The 16734-nt window shown below is 52.9% G+C and overlaps 1 protein-coding gene across 16 annotated transcripts in view; it reads left to right on the top strand.

Moving 5' to 3' along the window:
- Positions 1–13134, top strand: part of NEDD4L (NEDD4 like E3 ubiquitin protein ligase) — a 301195-nt gene extending 288061 nt beyond the window's left edge. For all 16 annotated transcript variants that reach the window (XM_036010086.1, XM_028523927.2, XM_036010084.1 and 13 more), the window contains 7 exons: positions 187–260; positions 2510–2570; positions 3196–3255; positions 4894–5001; positions 6287–6383; positions 6892–6964; positions 8197–13134. In XM_036010086.1, the coding sequence (XP_035865979.1) occupies positions 187–260; positions 2510–2570; positions 3196–3255; positions 4894–5001; positions 6287–6383; positions 6892–6964; positions 8197–8299 (576 nt within the window). In that variant the 3' untranslated portion in view covers positions 8300–13134. The remainder of the gene's footprint in view (positions 1–186; positions 261–2509; positions 2571–3195; positions 3256–4893; positions 5002–6286; positions 6384–6891; positions 6965–8196) is intronic.
- Positions 13135–16734: the final 3600 nt, after the last annotated feature.

Genomic DNA, 16734 nt, shown 5'->3' with positions numbered 1-16734 from the left:
GCATCCTTAAATGTGTAACATCCTAACAACTTAAAAACCTCATTAGACAGCCTCTTGTACAGAAAGCCTGTTTCCTGGGAAATGTTTCCGGATAAATTCTACTTTCGTAGTAAGACATCATTCCTCAGTGATAATCCGCAGGATGACTTCCTAACGGTGACCGTGGTTTTATCTCTGTAATTGCAGACGTATCAAGTGGATCTGAAGCCCAACGGGTCCGAAATCATGGTCACCAATGAAAACAAGCGGGAGTATATCGAGTACGTACATGCACTTGCCGGCCTTGTATCAAACGGCACGGCGTGCAAGGTTGCCGCCCCTGCCTTTGTAAGAACAGTTCGTGCACGTTATGGACGTGTTTTCAACCATCCGGGTTCCTCTGTGGTGTGGGCGAGCGGGAAGTTGAGTCACGGGGTGGGACGTTTGACTTGGAACATGACTTCAGCTAGCTGCCGTGTAAGGGACCGGTGGAGGGAGGGGTGGACACCGTTGAGCAGTGTGACAAAACTCTTCCAGAGCAGGAGGCTGCAGTTGAGAATGGCAATGGCCAGTGGGGTAAAATTAGGAAGAACCCAAGATAAAGTATTCGTCTCTCTCCTGGCTTTCTTTCCATAATGAAAATGTAGGGAAATAGTGAACATGGGTAGGAAAACGCAGCCCGTGCAAACACAATAAATTGTTTCTGGTATTTGTACTTATCTGAACCCGGTCTCAGCCTCGGCTCGTGGAACAGTGTTGAGCCCTTTGGAAATCCAGCTGTTAAGTAACCCTGGGGCGTTTACGTGAGGCAGATGGTCTTTCTCTGCTGGGTACGTTACAATTTCCCCTTTGGTACATGTGTGCAGTTCAAGTACGCAATTCTGGGATCTTCCAAGGACTGCCAGGTTGCCCTCGATAGCCCCAGAGCGGGGATGAGGTCAAGGCAGGCGTATCTGGTCCCCAGGCCCTAGTTTCTGCTCATCTTGAAGGTTCCAGCCTCAGCCTGAGCTCCCGGTTTGCATTCAGTGCTCCTTCTCAACGAGCTGGGCCCCTCCTCTCTTCTCAACCTACTTGGTCAGGAGGACGTAATTTGGGGAATTTAGTGTAATCCACAAAGAAAAACCTTGGAGTGTTAGAGCCTCTACTTAGAGACCCTGACAAAGCATGGACTGATGCATAGCAGGCTCCTCCTCCACTCACAAGCTTAAAGCTTGCCGGTGCACACACATAAACTCACATGTATACACACCCACCTACGTAGACATATGCACACACATTTTTAAAGGGAGTACAGCACACATTTTATCAAATGGTATTTCACCCTAGGATGCACTGCACCTCATTTCAACGATGACACAGAGTCTACCAGCAAAATGATTTACACTAAAGCTTCAAACTGGAAGGAAGATACCACCCTTCTTACCTGTTTGCACTAATTGTCACACTTGTTCTGAACCTGGAGAATCTCAGCAAGCGGACAACACCCTGGCAGACACCATCGTCTTCACTCAGAAAGTGCAGGCTTTGAATGGACTCTAAAACAGTCCCTCCGGTGACCAGGGTCGGAAGGCTGAGGCTTCGGACATGTTGGGCATCATTCCTCACAGTGAACTCTCGGAGGTTTCAGACTCGGTGGGAGTGGGGCTGGGCGGAGCCGCAGCTACCTTCGCCGAGACAAGGGCGATAGAAACCTGCACCTGCTCCCTGACACCTGCGTCCCCTGCGGCCTGCAGAGGGCCATGGCGCTGCCGGCTGCACCTCCACGGGCCTGGTGGGGCTGAGCCGGTGGGAGCAGGCTGGTCCTACCGGCCACGGTCATGGTGCCACCTCCTAGGTGAGAGCCGTGGACAACGTGACAAGGTCCTGGTGCTGTCTCACAACAGAACGCCTTAGCAGGTCTCTGAAGTCGCTGCGCCTGGCAGCACACTGGCTGCAGCTAGACGTTACCGGGGGCAGATGGTTTCGGTGCACCTGTCGCATAAAAGGGTCTTACGACTAATCCTCCATACTGAAGCATCAGTGTAACTCAGTTTGCTGGTAGACTCTGTGTCATTGTTGAAATGAGGTACAGTGCATCCTAGAGTGAAATGCCATTTGATAAAATGTGTGTGCTGTACTCCCTTTAAAAATGTGTGTACACATATATATGTAGGTGGTGTGTATACATGTGAGTTTATGTGTGTGCACCTGTTCTGCACAAACACCTACGCGTTCATACCCATGACCTTTCCCCTCTTCTTCATGTAGTCGCATCTATAAAGCAACTTAGGGAAACTAAGCCTCGCTCTAGAGAGTAGCGGGGACAAATCTAGCATTCCTCTCACGTCCTCCGTGAGATTTTAGTTCTCCCCGTGTGTTTTAGTTACTCTCGAAAGAACTCACGAACCAGCAGTGCATGCTGCAGCCCCGGACCCCGCTTTCCTCTGCTGTGGCGGGGGTTCCCCGCCCCTGTCCGAGGAGACGTGCTCACAGCTATGAAGAAAGAAGCGATGGCGAAGGTGCTTAAATACTCTTCCGTTTCCTCCCGCAGCTTAGTCATCCAGTGGAGGTTCGTGAACAGGGTCCAGAAGCAAATGAACGCCTTCTTGGAGGTAAGCTGAGCCTGCCAAGAGGTCTGCCTGCACCTTGCTCACCGCTGGAGGGAGGACGGCTGTCCTCTGCAGGGCGGCGCCGTGGGAGGGTCGTCCACCGAAAGCCGGGCACGGGGTAGGGCACATGCGCAGAGGCCAGGACGGCGCAGCCCACACCGCCGACCAGTCTCCAGGGCAGGAGGAGTGTACGGCCACCCTTTCCTTCCGTTTGCTTACAGTTTTCTTTGCTTCTCACATCCCAGTGCCTGATTTTTTAACGTTCTCTGGCACGTCTGTGATGCACGTGTCTCGGGACACACTGGCTCACCGCACTGCGTCACCGCACTGCGTCTTACATGAGCTGTGCGACCCGCCTGCTCACAGCGACCCGTATTTTCTTAGGGCTTGAGCATTACTCACGTACTTTGGCCTTCTAGATCCTAATTTTTCCCAACGCTTTTCCATGGTGACTAGGCCGTTTTTATTAGAATTACAACTATGGCTACTATCGCTGGTGTATAAATCATAGTAAAGAACTTATTTTTCCTGGCTAATGAAAAAAATGGTTTGTTTTTTTCTGTGAAATTTCTCGCTTTCGAGGAAAAAGGTGCTTAGGGTGATTGCTTTGTTTTTTGTTTTCTTTCAGGGATTCACAGAACTGCTGCCTATTGATTTGATTAAAATTTTTGATGAAAACGAGCTGGAGGTTGGTATTGTAAACATTTTGTGTGAAGTAGATTTCTTTTAAGTTTCTCATCACTTCATAAATGATATTTTATTTCTTTATTTATTGATTCTTAGGAAGGGGGGAAAGACAGAGAAAGAGAGACATCAGTTGGTTGTTCCACCCATGTGTGCCTTCCTCGGTTGAGTCTTATATGCGTCCCAGCCAGGGATCGAACCCACAACTTTGGTGTATCAGGGCATCATTCTAACCAACCAAGCTACCCGGCCAGGGCTCAATAATGTTTTAATGTTCTTTGATCCACAGTGCCCTGGGCAGTCAGCTTAGGTGAATTCTGCTACGTGTCTGTTAAGGGGCTTGCTTGCCAGTGGGGGGGTCAGGAAATAGCAGAAGGAGTCACCTGCAGGTTCCTTGCCCAGAGAGGACAGTCTGGGACATGCGGGACACCTGGAAGCCCACTGAGCCGAGTGGGGCTTGTGGCCTGTTGCCCCAGGTGGGGAGAAGTGCTGTCCCTGGTAAAGCCAAGGTTGCACACCTGTTGGGGCGGCAGCACCCCGTTCCCAGGGCCCGGCTGCACCTCCACACGTCCACCCCAGCAGCCACACTCAGATTTGGCGGGAGCTGGGTGTAAGCTGGGTGTCTACCGGGGCCGTCAGACAGGTGTCTCGGTGAACTTGGCAGAGGTCTGTCAAGGTCGGAAGACAACAGGAAGTTTAACATCCAGTTGTTTCCTCCTCTTTCCTTGAGGCCGATGAGAACGAGCCCTGTAAAAAGCAAAGGAACCTCGCACCCTTTTTCTGTTGTCAGCCTGTGTCTGCTCAGAAGCTCTTGAGGGGCTTCCATTGGCCGATTGAGCCACATCCAAAGAGGCATTCCATGTAGACTGGCTTCCTGGTCTGTTGTCTTAGTGTGGAAAGTTCGAGTAGATGATGCCAAGAAGTTAGTGACCTCACCGGTTTCCCCAGCGAGGCTTCGGCAGAGCTGGGCCTGGGGCTCCAGTTTCCAGGCGTCTGGCTCTGCCCCCTTTCCTTTACTTTAGTTAGTCCCCCTATAGGATGTCCTGTTCATATGCCCACAGGAAACCATCCCCCTAGGAGGGCTGGGCGATTAGAAACGCAGCCCCAGGCTAACCGCAAAGGCAGGGAACTGATGACTGCGTGAGCACAGGTCTGCCTCCACCGGTTCCTGGGAGGATGGACGATTTGCCCTCCCCTGGGTTGGTCGGTTGGTTTGGGGGACATGAGTTCTTGCTGTCATGACACACTCAGTCTTCCGTGGGTGGGGAGGTTTCCGAGCTTTGAGACAGATCGCCTCTCAGAACGGCAATGGCAGAGTCATGAGATGACTCGCGTGGGGCGTAAGAAAACGGATGAGCTCTGCTCGGAGTACAGGGAGGGAGAGAGATGGTCCGTCTGCAGCTTCTATTCCCACTGTGCAGTGCTGCGGTCTGTATGGGTGTTAGACATGGGGCCCCTTGTTACTGACCCTGTCCCTGTGGTCTGCGGTGGCAAGGGACATTTGGAACTCGTTCCCCGAGTTTGTTTGGATGCGTTAGTTGCCAGGTTACTGCTGTGTGCAGGTCAGCCTGCCGGCCCCGAGAAAGGCCGTGTTTGAGGTGTGGTTCCTGCAGCGTTCACAGCGGGGGTCTCTCCTTCCCAGTTGCTGATGTGCGGCCTCGGCGACGTGGACGTGAACGACTGGAGACAGCACACCATCTACAAGAATGGCTACTGCCCAAACCATCCTGTCATCCAGTGGTTCTGGAAGGTGCGTCCGGGCCTCTGGGCCCACCCCCTGCGCCTCTCCCTGGGTCGGGCCCAAGGGCTCTGCTGCCCTCCCCACAGTCCCACTGTAGTCCGGCTACAGGGAGCTGGGGCTCTGTGAGCACGGGGGCAGTGGCTGGCCGAGAGAAGAGGCGGGCTTGAGCGGAAGGCCACTCCCCCACGGGCGGCTGTCCTTCCTTAACCTCCCGGTTCAACTGGCTCCTCTCTGAGGACCTGCTGAGTAGGGTGATTCGGAAAGGGGAGGCACCTGGATTCGAGAATTGGAACGTACCCCCCAAAGTGTAAATGAGAATTGGGGGGCCTCTCAGGGCAAAACCGTGCTTGGGCCCTGACTTTTCCGAGATGCCATCTTCAGTTAAAAAATTGTTTTCCCACTTTTTTTTGTTGTTGTGAATTCCAACACGCATTTGGGTCTTTATCTTTCAGTGAAAGCTGCCTACAATGAAATTTGATTTACTACTGAGAATCCGTGTTTGCATTTGGTTTAGCTTTGGGGAGATGGGGAGTGAGGGCGAACATGTCTAAGGGAGAGGCAATCAACTGACTTTAAAAGGACAGTTACAGGGGGGAAAAGCTGATTATTTGCTTGACAAAGATAAGAAATCATTCCCCTTGTTTTAATTTCTAACATCTATTTTTAATAATATTTCAAGTGCCAGCAGAAATAGACCTAAAGAGAAAAGAGTAGCATCTTCAAATCCTAGTCCAAGCCTTGCTTGGTTTTGAGTTGGAATTTTTTTGCAGCAGCAGCAGTTCAGGTAACATTATCAGTAAAGCCAACTCAACTCCTGCAATAACTCAGATATGTAAGCTACAGGGATTGTTTCAGAAGCCTATCGTTGCCTCCGTCTGTTTCTTTTTGTGAAGTATTGTTTTTTGACAGCCTGTCTACAGTCTGAACCCCGCCTCCTGGCCCAGGTTCCCCCCGGGCTGGACGCTTCCCGCACCCTGTGGGTACCTCCTCGGCTCTTGGGGGCACCGGCGTCTCACACCCAGACACCTGAGCCTGGTGCTGTCAAAGAGGCTGCTTTTTGTACCATGTATCTTGACTCGTTGCAGAAGAACAAAGAGACACTGGGATCCCTCACTCTCTAAGACAGAGGCCAGTGTTGTGGCGGCCGCTAAAAAATAAAAGTTAAGAAAGGACCATTTTCAGAGTCAGCTGTCTAGTTTTACACATAAACACGGTCCGCTCCACCCATCGGCATTCCATCAGCACATGCCGGGTGGCCCGGGGGGCCAGCAGATGACTCTGCCTCTGTTTCCAGGCCGTGCTGCTGATGGACGCCGAGAAGCGCATCCGGTTGCTGCAGTTCGTCACGGGGACGTCCCGGGTGCCTATGAACGGATTTGCTGAACTGTATGGTGAGCAGGATGCGGTCTCTCCCTCCCTCCCACTCTCTTTGTTTTTGTTTGTTTTGTTTTGTTTTATTGGTCTACCTTGAAGAACTAGATTTTGCAGAATCATCCATGTGGTTATAAACTCCTCGTTTCAAGGACTCCTCACCTCCAGGAAGCAGAGCTCTTCAATGCTTACTGTAGATGTTTTGTTTTGTTTTTAAATCACCCTACTCGTCATCTTAAAGGTCACGTTTAATCCCCACCCCACCCCCCAAGGCAGTTTTCGGTTTAAACGCCCCAGCCTCCGTCCACAGAAAGGCTGCAGCAGCCTGAACTCGCAAATGTGCTGTGGGGTCTGTCACACTTGGCCGGTTCCATCCCCAAGGTGCCGTGGCCTGTGTGTCATGAGGCTGTGCAGACCTCTCGCTTCCCCCGGGAAACGGCAGACATGGTGCTGCAGCCCTTGATGGCGTCTCAGGTCATGCACTAACCCCACGCGCCGGGAGCACTCACGTTTCTTCTCTCTGTCTAGGTTCCAACGGTCCTCAGCTGTTTACAATAGAGCAATGGGGGAGCCCCGACAAACTGCCCAGAGCTCACACGTGGTGAGTGGCACACCCCTGTCCACAAACCGTAGCTTACACACCTCACTGCGAGTGCCGCTGGGCGGGAGGCTTGGAATGACGCCGTGTTCCTGCCCGCAAACAGCGCGGAGGCGGGAGTGCCAGTGCGGCCGAGGGAAGCGTAAAGTGTGCGGCGATGCTCACCACGCTCCGGCCGCGCTCCAAGCGGGTCTGGTGCGGCTGGCACATCCAGGGTGAAGCCCCACGTGCCGTGGGGGATTCCTCCTCCAAACCCGGTTCTTCCCTGATTACTCCAGGAAGCAGAGACTTCATTACTAATAGCCACCGCTCGTGGGCATGACAGCTCCCACACTGGGAACAGATTGGGGTTTTACTCCACCTTGAAATCGGCATTTTAGAACTCGGGATGAAATTCCCTGTGGAAGCAGCATGGTTTTGAAAAGGGCTTCCAAGGCCAGCAGTAACCCATGAGTGCCTGGAACTTAGCACCTGTCTGATGGCGGCCAGGGAAGGGCAGGTTGCTGGACGCAGGCCCACGCAGCCCAGGGACTCAGGGTGGCAGGCGGCAGCCTTCGGGATGCAGGGCACGGAGGCGCGTCTCTGGTTTCTCTGCAGAGTGAGGTACACGCAGCACAGGGACGAGCCTGGCACATCCACGACCCTGTGGATGTCATTGTCTGCCCTGTTCCATGAGAGTCCGAAACACACACAGTTAGTTACGCTTCGGAATGCAAACCTGACTCTCCGGAAAAGCAAGGGCTGGGAGGTCTGGTTCTCGCTGGCACCTTCCGTAAATCTCTCAGATGCACTCATTGCGTGTCCGATGTGTAAAGACCTTCATTTCATTGTCCCATCAGAGGTCACTGATTAGATATTAAAATTACACTTTACTGAGAACCGCAGACCTACCGGCTCTGGGTTGTCGACTCTCACAGTAATTTCATTCGGCCCACCCATCTTCGCAGGAAGACGTGGAAGCCCACTCAAGACAATAAAGTCACACAGTTAGTTAGGGGCAGGCCAGAGACTGACCCCTGCCCCCTGCCCCCGGCCTCAGAGCTAATGATAGCCAACCCTCCTTAGGTGTGTTCCCAGCAGCATCCTGTGTGTATTTATGTGTGTTAACTCATATCGTCCCAGCAATTACAGGGTCAGATTAGAGGGGGAGAGTGGTCACGGACCCTCGAGAAATGCTGTTCTAACGGACGTGTAACGAACACGGCTTTTGACCTACGCCTCTGTTGCCATTGCAGCTTCAATCGCCTTGACTTACCTCCCTACGAAACCTTCGAAGATTTACGAGAGAAACTTCTCATGGCCGTGGAAAATGCGCAAGGATTCGAGGGGGTGGATTAAGCGCCCCCCGCGCCGGGTGGTGGTCCGTCGAGCAAGCCCCGCTTGCACCTTCACATCTCCCGCCCAGGCTTTGGGGACGACGGCCGAGAGCGTCGTGCAGCGGGCTCCCTCCCGGAGCAGAGCCTTCGCCCGCGACTTGCCCACGCCCGGACGTGGGAACCCAGGCCCACGTCCCGTTTCTGCATTTTCCACCGCCAATTATCAACCGGTTGACGTGTACACTAATTACATTTCAGGAGGACTTAACTCTATTTATGTTGTGCCTCTGTAGGCAGAGCCCTTAATAAACATTTTACATACTTTATAATGACCATGAACGGAATCAGTCACTCGGCAGGTATAGTATTACAACTCATGTTTACTTTTTGGAAATGATTTAGACCGATTTTCCGATTTCATTTCACTGCAATTAAAGATGTGTCCTGTACTTGGGAAAGTGAGCTTTTTTTTTTTTTTTTTTTGTATTTGAATTTCATACCAGGTTTAATGTCCGTGACATTTTTATTTTTGAAGGACTTTGACATCCCCTACCCCTCAACTTTATCAGACTTGGAAGACCGATTTTTGTCCAAAACCCGTCTTACAGACTTTGAGCGCGTTTAAAATATAACATTAGGGATAATGATAATTTTTTTCCATACTCAGAATGACAACAAACTGGATATTAGGGTGTGGTTTTCTTTTTGTACAAATTTAGCATCATAGCTGTAGGCTGGGAGCATTGTACCGCAGCCTGACAATTTCATGGTGACATGAAGGAACCACACTGTTACTCCTTGGAAGTCCTTACGTGTGCTCCCGCGCATGTGAGACAGGGCCGGGCGACCATGTCTCACCAGAGAGATTTCTTAACCCTCCCCGATGCTGTACAGTCCTTCATTTACTATATTTTCCTCTTTGCTGTTTGTAGTAGAGACCTTTATTTGAACGGAACTCGGCACTGCTTGATTTGAAACTGTGGAAACCAGATCTGTTTAGCCTCCTGTTTGTCCGCCTTCCCTGATGGTAGTTCAGTAACCCGTGTACGTTCCTGCCGCACCAGTTCCCGGGGCTCTTTATGTACGACCTGGAGGTCACGCCGGGTTCGGCTTGTGTTTTCTCTTACCCTGGACAGTGAATGTGACGATTATTCCCCCCCCTGCACACATTTTTCCGGGGCAACATCTGGCTGCTGGTGTACGAAATCTGGCTGAACGCTCAGCCAATGGACCTGTCCTCACCGACCGTTTCGCGATTTCTGCTCGAAGATGCATTTGAGGTGCACTTGATCTGTCCGCTTTGCTCCCTGGGACGAGCTGCCTGCTTCCTTCCTCGCCAAGTGCTGTCCCATCCTGTCCGCCCTGTGCTAGTGGAAACCGAGTGGGGAGGCTTGGTCTGAGCCTCCGTGCTCAGGCTGTTCCGCAGGGTAGGGGCGGGGGAGTTTGGCCACACAGCTTGATTTCCTGCAGAATTCTGTGTGTTGTGAGAGATCAGGCTCAGCCCTGCTGTCCTTGTTAACCTGTGTTGTCCCAGCCCCTGTCCTGGCAGTCAGGGGACACTAGAGATTTGAGCTCTTGCCAGTCAGGAATAAGACAAAAAAAACGGTGGTTTTAGGGCCTCCACGTGTTATGGAAGAAGGACCTTTTGGTGGGAGGAATTCCGTTTTGATGGCTGGGGAGAAGCTGGGAGTGTTCGTAGCTGTAAACGAGTTATCTGAGGTCTGCAGTGCGTAGAGCAAGGTGGCTTTCTGCCGAGCTGAGTGCGGGCTCCCTTTGCATATGGATTTTAAAATACCAAATAGTGAACAGAAAGCACAGATGCTGAGAAGTTAAAAAAAAAAGTGTCACTCATCGTTTTTATCTGTTGGTGGGAATGTTTTTTCTCCTCCGGCCAATATAACAAATGTCTCACTGCTCCCCCCGCCCCCCCAAAAAAAACACCTCTGCGGCCCCTCCTAGTTCAGAATCAACCTCTGTAACGCCCAGGGGCAGCCTGCAGCGTGGGTTCCGGGACGGATCATGCGAGACTGTAGGGGAAGTCCAGCGATGCTGCTGTAGGGACTGGGGCTCCTCTGTCATTTTTAAACTGTGTATTCCAAATCAGAATGGTTGTTAAATGCAAGCTCGACAAAGTATTGAAACTATGAAAGAAAAAATCATTCTAAGATCGTTTCTGCGCCAGGAAGAGAATTACCGACACGTCACCCCTGGGGACACTTGAAAGGCAGTGATTGCGAACAACAGCTCGGTCCCCCTGCTCCCTAATGCCTGGTCTCAGTAACCGCCACATAGTGAGTGCTGGGTTTGGGGTTCCCTTTTGTTTGCTTTCAACCCGAATGAGGGCCCCTTGTTCTCAGCGATTCTCAGTGTTTCCCTCGTTGTTGAAATAGTCACACCCACGCTCCATCATTTCAAGACACAGCGACAGATGGCAGTAAAGAAAATGTGCCGTTGAACGGGGGAATGACGGGTCTTTCCTGGACTCCCCACCCGCGCTGGTCAGCAGGCCCGGTGTGCAAGGCAGCCCGCCCCGCCCATTCGAGTCGTCCTCAGCAGTGATGCCACTCTGAAGCCCAGGGTCTCTACCGCCTCTGTTTCTTTAGAAATCACTTTCATCCAGGTTTGGTTTTGGTGTTCTGAGCTCCTAGAAGAAGGTCTAGTTACGGGCCAGTTTTCCATGAGGTTGGGAAGTGAGTTCTGGAGTTCATTTACGTCCTGCATGTTGAAAGTCTTCAACCCTCCCCACCATCCGTGTCGGCCCTGGATGTTTCTCTTCCTGCCTCTCGTGGCCTGCAGAGCACGTTGGACAGTCTGCCGTGGGAGGACCAGCTTCTGATGGGGCGCTGCCGTGCCGCCTGCTGCCATGGGAACAGGAAACGGGGGCATCTGTCCGCTGGAAAGTTACATTCAGCTTCAGTGCCCTCGTCTCTTTCTCCCAAAACATTTCCCCGTATTGACCTCCCTGGAGCCAGGCCTCTACCCAATCAGGATGTAAGATGATTCTTTGATTGCTGTTGCCAGGGCGCTTTGGCAGCTGACACTAGGTACGGCCTGAGGTCGGGGGCCAGTGCTAGACTGGGTTACTCCTCCCCGTGAGGGAATGGACAGATTCCGAGAAACGGTTTGCAAAACATTGGAAACACTTTGTACTTTTCACATGGTTAAAATAGACATGTACCGTTGCTGTTTGCTCGTGCCAGATCCAGATTGCCTCCCTTGAAAGCCAAGTTCATACACAGCAAATTACTGGTTGTTCTAACAGTTCCTAACTGAAAAACACTCGACTAGTACTTTCCTAAGTTTTGTCTCTCACCTCTGAAATTTTAAACTCTCTGAAAAAGTCTGCATTAATCAATTCTCCATCTCCTACCTGCTGTGCTCGCTGTGCTTGCTTTGCCTGTTCCCTCCTCGCCCTGAGTCTGCCACCCCTGTACTCACAGGGAGTGGAGGGGACGTGCTGTCCGGTGTCGTTTTCTGCCTTGCCAGTAGGGGGTGCTGCTGTGCAAGGGTAACTGCCTGGTCTACTCCCTCCCTGACCCCCAGGAGATCACTACCTCTGTCTCATTCAGGCTTTGGGGTACTTCCTGACAAGTCAAAACTGCCAGTTTCAGGTCTGAGATGTGTTTTTAAAAATCCTTATAAACTCCACTTTGTACTTTAGATTTTAAAACTGGGGAGAAATGTGATATACTTTGGACCACTTGTTTTTTAATTTATCTAAGCCTTAATGAACTGTGTACATACACTTGCATACATGCACACACACCAGAGCGTTTCCAGTGTGTCGGAGAAACTGCCGTAGCATTAGGATGTGAGCTTGTGCAGTGTCTTCTAGAGAAGGAGAGCTTTCTGTCTGTGTGGTCGTTCGCAGGGAACCCTCTTGTTAGACTTCGCTCCTCCGTTAAAGGTGTTACGCCCAAAGCAATGCATGTTTCAAGCGCTTGTCTTTCTGTCGGTTCGTCTGTGTGCAAGGAGTAACGATAGGAATCTAATGACATTGGCCGCAGCCCTCTGTGCACTGCACTCTCCACCTTGTATCGATGCATCGAACGCCTTTCGCGTGACCGTGACCCTGTGTCCGCAGATACCTGTGTTCCTGTAGAAGCCGGTCGGCAGCTCCTACTGAGACTGATTTCGCCCAGATTGTCATGGGTTCCTTCGTGTAAAAACTAGCATAATAACCTTGTTCTTTCTCTACTACTATGTATGTAAACAACACATATACGTACACATGCTGTCCAAATATATATGTATATATTTGTATAGCATTTTTACACCTTTCTCGAGCAATCTGGTTTCGAAAGGGAGTGAGAGCTTCGTCCCTTCCAGTTTTCTCCGAGCCGTACCCTGAGAATCCTGACCCTCGGAGCCTGAGGGAACCCCCGGAAGATGGTGTTAATATGCTGTCGTTTCTTAATTCAGGATCGTTGATCAAGTGAAACATGGAAAAACACAGTGACTTTAAGGTGAAAAGAGTTTCAAGCATTCCAAATGAATTCTCGATGTTTCATAATTTTTTCTTATAAACCCACCTCCTAATACAAAGCCAAGTACTATTTGATACAGTGGTTAAAAACCAAACTACTTTGAATTTTTTTAAAGATTCACCTATGGACAATGCTCATTTTCTCAAACAGAGTAACTTTAACATACGGTGGAATTTGATACACACAGGAACAGTTTTGTTTAAGAACAACATCCTTGTGGCTTTTCATTTTTCTGGAGAGAGCTAAGGAGAAATTGTAGTTTGTTTTCCTGACAGCAAAAGAGTCACGTGAAAAAATGAAGTCAATTGTAAAGAAGTGATGCGACTTGTCAAATATTTAATAAAGAATTATGGAAGCTGGCGCATTTCTACATCACGTGTGGCGGCTTGTCTGATTTAAGACTTCACGGATGTGTCTCCAGGTTCTGGGGCGGGGGGCGGGGGGGTTGGTGCCTGTGGGTTTACGCAGCATGTGCATGTCCTTAGTGTCCCTAAGAGTGAGTTCCACACCTTTAAAAACGTCCCTGCGGTCTGCCCAAGCACATGGTGTCAGCTGAACGAGATACACACCTCCTCTCGTCCACCTGTCCCTTTATGAAGCTTGGGAGCTGATGGCTTCCTCTAACACGTCACAGTCCACACGCTTCCTTCCTTCCCTGCGGAGGCCTGTTCCTAATCTCCATCCAACTGATGCTCGATTGTGGGGCATCAGTGAGACTCAGTCATGAAGCCCAGAGTGGGTCTCGGAAGAAAGAGGCTGTCGGAGCCCAGCTCTCTGGCCCAGTCTCTGTTAATGCTCGCCGGCTCCTTGAGATTTTGGGGTTTTTTTTCCTTCTTTTTTCTTTAGTACTAAGCCTCCTTGTGATGGCCTGAACCCATCCCCTCCGGGACTGCCAGGAGGTGACATCTAGCAGGACATAATGTGGTCCCGGATTTCTGGGGACGTGTCTTTTTTGGGTAGTGGTGATGGCACCTCGCCGGAAAGGCGTCAGCAGCCGGAACCTGAGCTCGCTGCTGCTGCCGCCGCTGCTGCGCCCAGCCTCACACGAGCACACGGGGCTTTTCCCGCAGACAGGCCTGCTCTGAACTTTTATATGTTCTCCCTTAGAGACAAACGCAAAAGTGGAATAAAGTAGAGGAATGAATGGCCCCACCTCAGTACACAGTTAACCAGCTCTTGGCCTTCTCTGGAGTCCAGGGGTAATGTGGGCACCTTGGAAACTATAAAGCCCCCCATGAAAGTGGTGAGTGGGGGTCTCCAGGACTTCTAATTCCCGTGGTCAGCTCTGAGGACCCCATTCAAGGTGGTCCCGGGATCTGAGAGTGCAGAAGCCGCTCGCTGGTCCTTTTGGTGCTCCCTCAGCTTTGCGAGAACACTTCTCAAAAGCATGCATTTCCAGGGAGCGTGGTCTGGGGGGTCTCAAAACAAGTATTTGTAGGACTGGAACTGGGCAGGAAAGCACATGGATTGGGAGTGTATTACAACCCACTGCAGACTCCGACCACATAGCATGACCCCATCACAACCTGGGGGCAGCTCAGGAGGTCGAGACCAAAGACCCCCTTCCTTTGTAGGGCTGACCTCAGACTAGACTGGGAAAAAGGTAAATTAGACCCAATTGGTCTGCCCCTCTCTGCCCACCCCCTTTGCAGTTCCCTATCCCTTCCCCCAAGTTGATTCTGGCCCAGTCCCCCATGGGCTGCGAGTCTCAGGATAAACGTGGCAGGAAAGCTGGGGAGCACCTCCCCTCTGCCTGTAGGCAGAGAGCCACCTCCCCTCGGCTGGGCCTTCTGGGGGCACGGCCTCCTCCACGCTCAGAGATCCAGGGGACAGTCAGAGACTGCCCCTGCGTCTCAGCTCACCCAGGCCCACTCACTGGCAGAACCCCAGAGGGCCACCCCCCCTCTGTGTTCACCTGCAGGACTTCACTGTGACGTCTGGGCTGGCTGCTCCACCCCGGTGGCAGCCGGGCCCCCACACACTTGCCCCTTCAGGTGGGCCTCTGAGCTTTCAAGGGGTCACAGGCCACTGCCAGGTCTGTGGCCTGTTGTACAGGGTCCGAGCCACAGAGGGAGGGGCTCGGGGCTCAGACGGTGAGAGGGGAGGACCCAGGCTTTCTCCCAAAGCTCTCTGCTCACCTCCCTGTACCCCAGTGCTTGGGGAGAGCCACATCCCCCCTGGAGGGAAGGGTTAGCTTACAGACAGGTCAGCCTGGAAGGGGTGTCGGGCACCCCCACGAGCACCCCACCCAGAGAGGAGCAGGCTGGCCGCTGAAGGGGACCAGGAGGTACCTCCTGCTGTGATTAAAGGAAAACCGTGCAGGCGGGCAGTGTCTAAACCATCCCCTGCCGCAGGAGTTTTACGCGCATGGGGCGGAATTAGGAAGCACGGTTTTCCGTCCCACCTGGCACGGGCAAGCGGAACAACGAGACGAGCTCACCGAGGAGGTTCTGCGCTGCTGTGTGCCCAGGGCTGACCGGGCTTGGTCCCCCGTCGAGAACTGTGAGCCAAGAAGGGCCGCAGCCCTGAGAGTCTGGGTCCTTGCCCTTGATCACTCGGCACGTGCCCGGCACTGTTGGCCTGGAGGACCTGGATTTGTCCTCACCTTACCTGAGGTGACTTCCTAGGCAAGTTGTCCCTCCCCTGAAGAGCATGGCAATGACCATGGGTGCGTCCCATTCCTCGAAACTGGAGGCCCACGGGGGAGGAAGGGCAGTCAACTCCTCACTGCCCCTGTGGGACCCTGGCCTCACCCTGCCTTCTCCTTCCAGTGGCCAGTCTTCGAAAGAGGGGCTGCTCATCATGGAGCCGGGGGCGGGGGGTGGGGCAGACACCAGCAGCCCAGCTGGGGACAGAGACACACTCCCTCAGCCTCAATGCCACCCCCAGCGCCAGGCCCAGGGACAGGACCGGCAGGGTCAGACCTTTCTGCCTCCAAGCAGAAAACCCTGCAAGCCGCCAGCTGGTCTCGTTTCCTAACCCTCGGCTTGGAGGGAGACAGCCCAGCCTCACGGTGGGGCAGTGTGCAGGTGCGCCCTGTGTGGAGGGGGGGCAGGGTGGGGGGGTGGGGGGCTGGTTGCCTGCGGTCTCTACAGCAGCCTCTCAGCCCCTTGAAGACCTGGGCGCAGACTCAACACCAGGACAATTTAGAGGGTTTACATCGACCCCAAGGAACACATCATCCCAGGGGGCGGACACCTCCTGGCCCCACCTGCAGCAAATTGGGTCTCTTCCTTTCCCTTGTCCTCCTCAACACCCAGGAGAGGCCCTTGTGCCGGAGTAAGAGCTCCAAAACACGATGGCGTGAAGAGGTGATTCCTGGGAACTGGGGCTCCCCCGGCACATGCAGGGCTCATTGGTGCTGGGTCCCCCGACAGCATGCCGTGGGGTTGGGAGCTGGAGGAGCAGCCCCAGATGCCCCGACAAGCCTGTGGGCGGATCACCTGCGGAGCTGCGGGGCAGGGATCTGAACAGAGGGCGTCTGGCTCAGAGCCACAGTCTGGCCGCCGCATGCCCCTGCCCCCCCACCGTCCCACCACCAAGCCCACTCGCAGTGGGAAGAGCCCAGGCAGTGGCTCCCACTGAGATGTCAGTGACTGATAAGACTGAACACATGAGCCCTTCCAGAAGCAGTTTTATTTTATCAAATTCGAAAGGCAAAGCTTGGCTTCAGTCAAAAGAGATAAAGGTAGAAATTATGGTATTTAGGGACCAGCAAACTGGGGAAGGAAGGGGTTTTGAGAGCCAGGGGCCTGCTCCAGGCCACAGATCCACTGTGCATAAGGAACCACTCCCCCTGACCTCACCCCACGTGAAAAGACAGCCTGTTCTCGGGGCCAGCCCCGGCCCAGGGCCTCACCAGGGCCGTCCGCCTCTGCCGCAGGACCAGCTCTCCACCCGCACAAGCGGGACCCCGTGTCCACTTCCTTCCCGGGCCGAGCACACGCATCGCAGCGGAATCAAACGGTAG

The sequence above is a fragment of the Phyllostomus discolor genome, chromosome 9 (assembly GCF_004126475.2).
Source record: "Phyllostomus discolor isolate MPI-MPIP mPhyDis1 chromosome 9, mPhyDis1.pri.v3, whole genome shotgun sequence".
Classification (NCBI taxonomy): Eukaryota; Metazoa; Chordata; class Mammalia; order Chiroptera; family Phyllostomidae; genus Phyllostomus; species Phyllostomus discolor.
The sequence above is the reverse complement of the archived record's forward strand: the minus strand, read 5'-3'. Positions and strand labels throughout refer to the sequence as shown.